Source organism: Citrus clementina, unplaced genomic scaffold, assembly GCF_000493195.1.
Source record: "Citrus clementina cultivar Clemenules unplaced genomic scaffold, Citrus_clementina_v1.0 scaffold_4, whole genome shotgun sequence".
Lineage (NCBI taxonomy): Eukaryota > Viridiplantae > Streptophyta > Magnoliopsida > Sapindales > Rutaceae > Citrus > Citrus x clementina.
Genome location: NW_006262274.1, coordinates 8214927 through 8226899, shown reverse-complemented (window position 1 = coordinate 8226899; position 11973 = coordinate 8214927). Strand labels below are relative to the sequence as shown.

General features: G+C 30.7%; 1 protein-coding gene across 6 annotated transcripts; it reads right to left on the bottom strand.

Moving 5' to 3' along the window:
• Nucleotides 1-154: 154 nt before the first annotated feature.
• LOC18045008 lies at nucleotides 155-3462 on the bottom strand. Of its 6 annotated transcripts, none has more exons than XM_024185875.1 (9): nucleotides 2907-3462; nucleotides 2334-2403; nucleotides 1981-2204; nucleotides 1777-1879; nucleotides 1537-1629; nucleotides 1188-1280; nucleotides 939-1076; nucleotides 588-779; nucleotides 155-461 (listed from the first exon to the last, which is right to left on the bottom strand). In XM_024185875.1, the coding sequence occupies exons 2-9, from the start codon at nucleotides 2343-2345 to the stop codon at nucleotides 255-257; spliced, it is 1062 nt and encodes a 353-aa protein (XP_024041643.1). In that variant the 5' UTR covers nucleotides 2346-2403; nucleotides 2907-3462; the 3' UTR covers nucleotides 155-254. The 6 variants fall into 6 exon arrangements, with proteins under 6 accessions (XP_024041643.1, XP_024041641.1, XP_024041642.1 ...); XM_024185873.1 differs by having other exon boundaries at nucleotides 3146-3462; XM_024185874.1 differs by having other exon boundaries at nucleotides 1795-1879; nucleotides 3146-3462.
• Nucleotides 3463-11973: the final 8511 nt, after the last annotated feature.

The following is an 11973-nucleotide window of genomic DNA, read 5'->3' as shown; positions in this document are numbered from 1 at the left end:
TCTAAGGATATTAATATATATCATACCGATACATACTAGTAAAATCATACAGAAAGCTTTCATTGCCATTATCTACATTGGGGGTTAATACGTAATGCATGTGCCTAAACACCACCACAACAAGAAAGTTGGATTTTAGAACAAACTGATAAAGTGAACAGAAGGGTCCCAATAACAATTCAATATTTCCATTTGCTTAAAAAATGGGACATTACATACACATTTTGTCCAACATAACTTCAAAGCAAACACAACTAATGCCGGGGACCATGGCCCATTTGTCTGGACCTTCGAAGCTGCCGTAATCTTCTTTTGTCAATGGCTTTGCAGAATGATTGTTCGGCAACATCAATTCGCCTTTGATGAATCTCTGAACTAGATGCGATATTATCCTTCAGGAAGTTAAAACTGCATGTGATAAGTTTGATAACAATTCGTACCCTTTCAGCATCCGAATGGAACTGCAGACCAACACAATGTATACACAGCCTTATTAGAAAGCTATGGCCGAGTTTGAATGGCAAATGAAAAATTAGTGTCAGTAATTACATACATGTCTTGTCATGTGTAACATTAAATAACCGAACCTGGCACAAACTATTAAGGCTTGACAACATATTATGCCTATCCATCATGAGCATTATATACAATGCACAATCATATTCATTCCGGATGGTAGGCTCTCGGCTACAAAATTCAATCGGAAAATCTCGCAACTTTATACTATTACAATCAACATTAGAGCCGCCATGGTCGAGCGTCGTGTCTATTGACGTTAGCTGTAAAATAACAGTAAATAGGCAAATTAATTTAAAGAAAACCACAACGATGCAACCTCGGCCACTAAACACATTAAACAAAACATTTCAGTGCACTCTTGTTGTCTTTAAAATAGACTTAAAAGTCATTTGATGATCTACTTAACAAAGAACACTTACCACGCGTTTACATAGTGCAATGTTATAATCCATAGACATTGCACTTGGAAGCGGGTCCCAAATCTCTACTCTCTTTTCAGAAGTTACTAAAACCAACATGTACCAGCGTGCATGTCCACAGTACACAGGGACAAAAATCTACAAGGCATTATGCATGTATGGTGAAATATTTTAAAACAGAAAAAAACTTCATGACCAATGTTTATTTAAACAAAATATGTATATAAACTTGTATATGCTTTCACTCACTTTTTCACAATAACTAATATTTGCAAACAAATCAGCGCGTATAAACCTTCCAACGGCAAGACTTATGTCTCTAAACTCGCCACCAACATGTTCCTGCAATAGTTTAATTTGATGGTTGTTTATGTCATCACATGGCAACCGAAACTTGTATCTAGTACATACACTGACCATACAACATATTTAACAAAACCAAGTTTCCTCTCTACTTCTGACTAAAATGCAAAAGGACAATTTCAATACAAACATTTGCATTTAAACAAATACACTCTGCTACTGCACATACCAAATTATATTTTAAGTTATTTTGCACAAAAATTATCAACGTCATATTGTCAAAAATTTTTCTTACAGTGTTATAAGCAGGCATAAAAAGGCTAAATTTTCTTTCTCCAACTTTTATGGTCCCTTGGACGGATAACATTTCAGCTACAGCGGACACCACCTGCAAAATAATTGTTTCAGACTTTTGGACACCACAGATGAACTTCATTTTTTACATAACAATTAAAACAATACAATATGCCTCTATATTTCAAGTGGCAAAACTTCCTATATATAATATGAACGTCAAAATTATCACAACTATTACCAGATGATACGATTGTACCTTCAAATTGATTATACTTCTGGGAGACATAGACATGATATCATTTCTAGTAATCTCATTGAAGTTTGTTCGGAAAACTATCTCGCTGGAACACAAATACAATCATTTATGAAGTTGATGTTAATACATCCACTGAACTTATTATAAAAAACTAGTCAACACAATATGTATTTCATTTTATCTTACCCTTCATTAAGAGTTTCATCCATGCAGAAGTTAATCAATCTCTCCTCTTGAACACCAAACGGCCTTGGGGTAACAAACGGTCCAACCCTATACCGTCCTCTTTCAAGACATATTTTATAAAATGGCAACTCTCGATTGACAATGTCACCACACTCTCGGTCACAACTTGTCACGGTCGGCAACCTTTTACTTGGTTTACAATGCTTCTTCCCTCGCATCGAATCCTACAACAATTCTTCCACAAAATCATTGCAAATTCATTCAACCAAAACATATAAAAAATTTTATATTAGTGCAAAACAGATAAAACAAGTTACTTAATCAAAACTAAACTTTTCTTAGTAACAAATCACCTTTTTCTCCATGTTACTGTGCACGTTTTCAATACCAATGATCGCTTGCGATGGGATCCTCCCTATGTTCCTATAAAGCAGTTACATGATGAGTTTAATTTACCACTCTCACCTCCTTTGATTTTAACAAATTAAATTACACTCTACATGTCAACATTTACGTAACAATATAAGAGTGTACAAATACAATCCATTATAACATACACTAATGGTACCGCCTAAAATTTTAAACCTTCATGAACAGTTACTCATGAACAATGAACATTTCAAGGATATTTAATTGTATACATGGTATACGATCTGCTGTTTTTTCCCAATTTGACCCTTGTTTTTTAATGAATGCAGGGCTTGTGCAAAAATTTCATGAATGCACCTCATAATATTTGTAAAAAATCAATTCGTGTTTATAACAGGTGTAGTCCAGTGTTATAACTAAATTGAAATTTGTAACTCCAATATCTTTACTATAAAATTCGTCGCCGGAAGAGAATACAATTAATCAAGCTTTCTATACATGCAGTTCATGTTTCACCATATGAATTAGCCATTTTACGGTCAGAAATAAATGTTTACCTGCACGGTTTATTGAAACCTAAATTCAGGATTACTCTTCATTTTCTTCTCCAACAAATAACTAAGCCTCCCGTTTCTTGAATCAATTGCTCAGAACATTTCTGGACAAACATTTACTCTTTCTTACCATTCTTCCCTTCTCTCTTTCTAACACACAAACGTAACCCCCAGACATACGGAACGCTAATAACCCATTTTAAATCTTTCGAACAAATTATCGATTTGTTGTAAGGACTTACCTACTGCGTCCGATTGAATGCATCATCACCAGATCAAACACACATCTTTGTAGTAACAAAAGTTTTTAACTCAGATGTGCCTAATTCCTAAAGTTTCAGCTCCAACCACCGTGTGCTGCAATTGCCGGCCACAAAATTTTTGTTTGCCTTCATATTAGCTGACGTCGTTTCGAACTAATTTGGCCGAATACCACTACGATTCCATCGGAAATTGAAGGGTTTTATCGACATTTTTTCTCTGTAAATTATTTCAGCAATTTATCGGTGCTGGAAGGGTTTTGTATGATGGCCAGTCAAAGCTAATGAAATAAGAACTTTAATCAATATCTGGATCTTTATTAATTGATTAATAAAGCCAGCCACAGTGCCTTGGAGCAATCGGGAGCAACCGGTTGCTCTACTTTTCCTTTACATTTTTTTTAGCCGTTAGATTTTCTCTCAATCATCGAACGGTGGTTTTAAAAGAAGACAAAAAGCGTGGTACCATACCACAGTGGTATGGTAGGCGGGTCCCATTATTCTTCATTCTTCATCATTATCAATTCACCTTCCAATTTCGTTCATAGTTCATATCTTCATTCTTCATCCACCCTGCTTCCAATTTCGCGGCAATCTATACATTTTTCTACTGTTATGTTACTATACTTTTAGAACTTGCATAAATTATTTATTTTTTTCATAGATTTTATTGATTTATTTTACATATTATTTTAATTTATTATTTTAAATGTTTGATTGACTTTTTTTTTAATTAGTTTTGTGATTTATTAGTTTGAATTGATTTATTATTGTTATTTTTTCACTAATAATATTTTTTAAAAAATGGAAAAGATTAACACAATTGAATTGTTTAATTTATTTAAGCATGCTAATTAAGCTTGTAATTATTAATTAATTTATTAATTCTTATATAGTTTCATGTTATAGTTTCAAACTAATTGATTTATTTTACGTATTATTTTAATTTATTATTTTGAATGTTTGATTGGCTTTTTTTAATTAATTTTGTGATTTATTAGTTTGAGTTGATTTATTATTGTTATTTTTTCACTAATAACATTTTTTTAAAATGGAAAAGATGAACAAAATTAAATTGTTTAATTTATTTAAGCATGCTAATTAAGCTTGTAATTATTAATTAATTTATTAATTCTTATGCAGTTTCATGTTATAGTTTCAAACTAATTGATTTATTTTACATATTATTTTAATTTATTATTTTGAATGTTTGATTGGATTTTTTTAAAATTAGTTTTGTGATTTATTAGTTTGAGTTGATTTATTATTGTTATTTTTTCACTAATAATATTTTTTTTTAATGGAAAAGATTAACAAACTTGAATTGTTTAATTTATTTAAGCATGCTAATTAAGCTTGTAATTATTAATTTATTTATTAATTCTTATGTTGCTTCATGTTATGGTAATTTAAATGTTATAATGTCTGATTAATCCAAGTCTAGAAAAACTCTCCGCTCATTCTTTGCCAAAGTAAATGATGGTCAATCATCAAATGAAACAAGTTCTCCGTGCAATATTGATGCCTTGAGTTCTCTTAAATCTCAAAGAGCTGAATTTGAGAAAGTTGATATTCCATCCACTATTGACACTCCTTATTTAGAACGTGATCCCGGATTACGCATCTCAATCAAAACTTATCCTATTGATAAACGAGAAGATGTACGGATAGCGTACATAAATATGGGACCATTCTAACTTGAGCTACAAAAATACCCGCCGACTAAACATGATATGCAAAATCATCGATTTCAATTTTCTTGGTTCTCAAAATTTCCTTAGCTTGAGTATTCCTTATCAAAAGATAAAACATTTGTTTTCCATGCTTTCTTTTTAATGATACATCAACTAAGTTTGATGCATTCATTGATGATGGTTGTCAAAATTGGAAGTATGTTTCTTGTGACAAAAAATGTCCATTTGCATTGCATAAAGGGAGTCATGGTCAATGCTGCCATAGAAAAATGGAGCAATTTAAAGGATCCATTTAAACATATTGAGAAAAGAATGAATGCACAATCTTCACAACAAGTTTTACAGAATAGGTTGCGGCTAAAAACCTCAATAATAGCTACCAAGTGGTTAGCAAAACAAGCTTGTACTTTTAGATGTCATGATGAGTCAGTTAATTCTCTTAATCGTGGAAATTTTATTGAATTAATCAAGTTGTTAACAACAATGAATGAGGAGATTAATAAAGTTGTGTTAGAAAATGCTCCTAAAAATTGGGTTATTTTATTATTATTGTTGTTGGCGGCCAGATAATTAATTAAGAAAGGCTAAATATTAGATAACCCATTTGTAGGCACCACGAAACAGTGGAAAGATCAAGTACTTCTGCAATGGAACGTCATACCCAAAGTCTTGAATAGGGGTGGCCAAATCCAATCCAACCTGATGGATCCGACCTAACTAATCTAACCCAATTTAATTTTGACGAGTTGAGTAGGTTGTTATAAGTTAATTGGATCAATTTTTTTTAACCCAATTAACAATTAGGTTGGATTGGGTTCCCAGGTGTGGCAGATAATTAATTAAGAAAGGCTAAATATTAGATAGGCCATTTGTAAGCACCACGAAACAGTGCAAAGATCAAGTACATCTATGATGGAACGTCATATCCAAAGTCTTGAATAGGGGTGGCCAAATCTAATCCAATCTGATGGATCCAACCTAACTAATCTAACTCAATTTAATTTTGACAGGTTGAGTAAGTTGTTACGAGTTAATTGGATCAATTTTTTCGAACCCAATTAAGAATTAGATTGGATTGGGTTAATTATAATGAACCCATCTAACCCAACCCACAACAACAACAATAATAATAATAAATAACCCAATTTTTAGGAGCATTTTCTAACACAATTTTATTAATCTACTCATTCATTGTTGCTAACAACTTGATTAATTCAATAAAATTTCCACGATTAAGAGAATTAACTGACTCATCATGACTTCTAAAAGTACAAGATTGTTTTGCTAACCACTTGGTAGTTATTATTGAGGTTTTTAGCCGCAACCTATTCTCTAAAACTTGTTGTGAAGATTATGCATTCATTCTTTTATCAATATGGATCCTTTAAATTGCTCCATTTTTCCATGGCGGCATTGACCATGACTCCCTTTATGCAATGCAAATGGACATTTTTTTGTCACAAGAAACATACTTCCAATTTTGACAACCATCAACAATGAATGCATCAAACTTAGTTGATGTAGCATAAAAAAGAAAGCATGGAAAACAAAATGCTTTATCTTTTGATAAGGAATACTCAAGCCAAGGAACTTTTGAGAACTAAGAAAATTGAAATCGACGATTTTGCATACCATGTTTAGTCGATGGGTATTTTTGTAGTTCGGGTTAGAATGGTCCCATATTTATGTGCGTCATCTGTGCATCTTCTTGTTTATCAATAGGATAAGTTTTGATTGAAATGCATAATTCGGGATCACATTCTAAATAAAGAGTGTCAATAGTGGATGGAATATCAACTATCTCAAATTCAGCTCTTTCAGATTTAAGAGAACTCGAGGCATCAATATTGCACAGAGAATTTGTTTCATTTGATGATTGACCACCATTTACTTTGGCAAAGAATGAAATGAGAGTTTTTCTTTGATTGGATTTATCAGACATTACAACTTATAAATTACCATAACATGAAACTACGTAAGAATTAATAAATTAATTAATAATTACAAGCTTACTTAGCATGCTTAAATAAATTAAACAATTCAATTGTGTTCATCTTTTCCATTTTAAAAAAATATTATTAGTGAAAAAATAACAATAATAAATCAACTCAAACTAATAAATCACAAAACTAATTAAAAGAAAAAAGCTAACCAAGCATTCAAAATAATATGTAAAATAAATCAATAAAATCTATCTAAAAAAATAAATAATTTATGCAAGTTCTAAAAGTATAGTAACGTACCAGTAGAAAAATGTATAGATTGCAGCGAAATTGGAAGCAGGGGTGGATGAAGAATGAAGAATGAAGATATGAACTATGAACTACGAACGAAATTGGGAGGTGAATTGATAATGATGAAGAATGAAGAATAATGATGGAAGTTCTTTTGTTTTTTCTAAAGGTGTCGGTTGAAGGAAAAGCAATAATGATGATGGCATTTTCGTAATCAAAATTAATATCATTTTCGTAATTTTAATTAAATTAATTGTTTTTTTCTCTCCACTAATAAATCCGCTCCTATCTTTAACACAATCAACCTAATCCAATAGGATGATTTAAGGGTTGGGTTGAATTAGGTTGAACATATTTATTTGAGTGAAACTATTGGCACCCCTCTAAATATCTCTTAACACCTATTTTCTTTATTAACTCCATTAAAATATTTAAAAATATTATACAATTATTTTAACACTCTTTTAAAGACAAAAATACCCTTAATTTAAATTTATTAGTATAAACCCTATTATTTAATTTTTTTTATTCCTTTGATTGTGGATTTTCAGACAATTAATCATCTATTAAAAAAGAAAGAGAGAGAAAAAAAAAGAAAGAAAGAAAGAAAGGGAACTTGCTCCACGAAACTTCTACTTTAATGTGACAAATCATTGAATACTACAGGTCACGCAATTTACTCCAATGCATGACAATTGATTGTAATTGATAATGGCACCTTGCAAACACTTGGCTACCATGTAATTCTAAGGTCAAATGTTTATTTGGTTTACTGACGATTTACTGACGAAGATGTTGAGTACAAGCTTTTGAATCTTAATTTCCCTCATGTCTCGGTTTCTTCTCTGAAGTTTGTTGATGATGAGTTGTTACTGCCGATAATTACTCACCAGAAAATAAGATGAAAAATTAACTTTCTAAATTTTTAAATTGATGAATTTCAATTTCAGGTACTATTTATTTTGTCTCTTAATCAAGGTATTTTTTATTTTTCTGCTGATATTTTAATATTTATAGTCACTTGTAGCATTACTTAAATTGTAGTATCTAGATCATAATTCATAAATTAGTTTGCAGTTGGAGTAAACTCGGAAAAGTTAAAAAAGAAATAAAAACAAAAAGAATGGAGACAAATTTCATTTTGAGTGGGGGTTTAATTAAAAATTGTCTTATTATGTAATTTTAATAAAGGTTAAAATTGTAAAATAACTAAGGGGGTGTTAAGAGGTATTTAGAGGGGTGCCAATAGTCTCACTCTATTTATTTAATTGAGTTGACTTGATTTTATCTTAACCCATTCAATAATGGGTGGGGTTAAATTTTCACAAACCCTATCCAACCCAACTCACTCTATTTATTTAATTGAGGTGAGTTGATTTTATCTTAACCCATTCAATAATGGGTGGGGTTAAATTTTCACAAACCCTATCCAACCCAACTCATGCTCAATTCTTGTCTTGAACAACAAAAGGTAGTAGCTAGTGCATACTAATTTTAGAAACTCTCATAAAAATTCGCTTTCACTAACAACTGAAAAAGGGGAAAAAAAGGAAGAAAAGGATAATTAAAAAATTATTTTTGCAGTTTATAGAACAAGCCAAAAAAAATGGCAAAAGTTTCATGAATCTATGATTGAGGATTGCAGCAAGTTTATCGGCAAGAGGAAGAGCTTAAAAAAATACCGAAGTGATTTGCTCATTGATAAGTGTTATTGTTACAGAGAAATTCATACATTCGACTATTTAATCATAGCCAGAATTCTTGATTTTTTAGTGCCTTTCTTCATTCAAAGGCTGGAAATGGAATTAATAGGTGAAACTGTGAGGCGGTAAACTAGGCTGCAAAAGAGAGAGTCAGAGAGACAGAGCAGTAACAGTGAAAAATAGATCTTCCTTCCACTTCTGAACAATAGAGGAAAATGATCAACTAACAACTGTATGATACTCTGAACTCTGTATGAAATACAGATTAACAAAGCCTTCCAAAATCTGTTGGTACATATCTACAAACCCTACAGAGTTAAAAAAAATGACACATGGGCAGTCAAGTGTGTGAAGTTGACACCAATTGTGCACTCACACGTGTGATTGTGTCTGTTTGTATGTATCTGAGAGAAACAAACCATAACTAGTTCATATAATGGCATTTTCATCAACAATACCAGTGATGCTCCGTGACAATGAAAACAAGTCAATAAAAGGCATTACGTAGCGCCCGCTTATTTTCTTTATAAATAATTATGGCGATCACTAATAAGGAAATAAGAAGATTAAATCTCAAAAAATTGAAATTTTCTTTTGTTTTGTTAATTGGGATATTTTTAGGAATGATTTTAGGCTTTCCCAACTTACAAACTTTTCCCAGGATTTTCTATAAAACACCTCTTTTTTTTTATCCCCCCTCTCAACCCTATATTCTAAAATAGGATCTTTCTCTCATAGCAAACTTCTCTGCTTCTACAATAGGATGAGAGAACTTGGTTAAATTGAAAGCTTCTTGATTGATGAGTTCTTATTGCTTATGTTTTATTGTTGTGAGTAATAAGATGAATATGGGCTTGGGTTCAAACCGTTGGAGTAAGAAATATATTAAAGAACAATTTACGGACAACACGAATATTTTGTATTAAATCATGGCCCTTCAAAATGATTGTTGAAAAGACAGTATTGTTCTGTAAACTAGACCATATTGATAAATTTTACTTCATAAGATTTTACCCTGTATTTGATTTTATATGGATTTTTGAAATAAACATTGTTGCATTGGAAAATTGTGATTTCAGCAGAACAACCAATTTTACAAATTATTTGGAGTGCCAAATAAATTCAGAAAATTCTGAAATTTTAAATAGAGATTATTGTATGTGTCTAGTATTCTCAGTTTTAATTTTAAAATTTTATGATAAAAATATGATTTAATAAAAATTTTGGAACCTATGCTGTTTATTTAAGGCTCTGTACGATATATTTGAACTTATCAAGAAATAAATAGTTTTAAAAATATTTTTAATATCGGATCATCATAAAAGTTTCATGGGAGGTAGCCATGGATGTCCATAATAGTTTTGTAAGATATTACATCATTCCCATTATTATATTCGGAGTAAAAATTCAGAGAGTCAGGCTTGTATAGGTATGAGTTAGAAAATCATAATGTTCGGGCAAGTTGTTAATAATTATATCTTATATTTGTTTAAGGTGTATGATGCTACCATAGGCTTAGAGTTGTGTTTAGCTCATTGCTTTTTTGAGATAAGTAACTTCATTCCTAATATGCTTGATATGTATTATTATTTTGGTACTACTATATATGTTTTTATAGTTTTTTAAAAATTAATTGATTTTCATATAGTTTATGTAAATGTTTTCAAATCTAAAAATTATGCTTTTTTATAGTTTTATAAAATATTCTAAATGTCTTTAAACATGTAATTTACTTTGTTAAACTATTATCTTTTATGAAATTTTCTATAAAATGTTAGAATAGAATTTGTATTGCAAGCCTAAATTATTGTTATGATCCATTATGAACCCAATATGAATGTTTTGTTCACATGTACTATTAAGATTATTTATGAAAATTTGTGCAAAAGCCACCTCTTGAGGGCCAAAGTGCCATATATAGTATAAAGTGCCATGTGCAAGTTGTTATATATGAAAAATGAATTTAAATGTTTTGGCGGCTCATCGCGTAGTTATTTTGATTTTGATTCTAATCGTGTGTGTGTGCGTGTGTACACATACATACATTCCAATATTAGGTTTTTGTTTTGAGTGTGCACGTGATATTTTTATTCTGATTCTGCTTTTGGCTGGGTTACCAGGAATACATGTGACACAATGTGACATGCGCTATCTTTTTCCTTTTTGTGTATGTACATTATATAGTTTTTTTTCATGATTAATTATACTTTTGATATTTTGAATCACTTATGAGTTTATGTGATTCTATTATAATATATCATTTTATAAATCTTATGTTTTTAATATATGTTTTGATAAAAAAAAAAAAAAAGTCTTGCAAATCTTTTGGTACTCAATAACCTTAGTGTGTTGGAAATAATTTCACTTACAGAACTGATAACTTACCCTCCATCATTACTTTTTGTAGATAGAGTAGCTTGTTGCAAGTTATATTTATATTTGGATACATTATATATATATATATATATTTGGAATTAGGAGACAATGTTAGTATTGGAGTTGTTTCATAGATATTTTTTATTGGTTGGTTTGAATAAAATTTGAGATATTTCTATTTGAGATTTTTGTGTAAATATTTTGATTTGTAAGTAGCGTTCTTCTTTATCACGTGCTCTACATTTGTTAAATTGAAGGTGGGTGTTATACATTAAGTGGAAACTAATATATTTTTTAGAATTATAGGCCGTCCAAAAAAAATCATCAATTGCAGCAGGGAGTAACACTAAACATAACAATCATCTAAAATCAAAATTTTCGTATGCCATGTCATAAAAGAACTATCAAACTAGCAATTGGGAATAGATAGACTTTTTATAGGACTCTTTTATTGACAGAATTTATCCCCAATTTCTTCAAGTTAATCTAAATAGATTCCAAAAATTCATCATAAATTTGAAATATTTATTGACATCAAAATATGGGAGAGATAACAAAGATGCTGGGTCATTTGTTTAGTAAAATGTGGGCTAGTTCATAGATCTTAAGGCTTCAATTGCCAAGAAATGGAAATTTTACAAAGAAAGCCTAAGGACTGGCACTCCATTGTTGTCATTTTATACACAAACACACAATTCAATATAATCTTTTTGAGTAGGTGATATAAAAAGATCCTCCTTTCTTTCTTGCCACTCTCACTAAAGTAAGGATGGCAATGGATCAGATCTGACTCAATATCCACA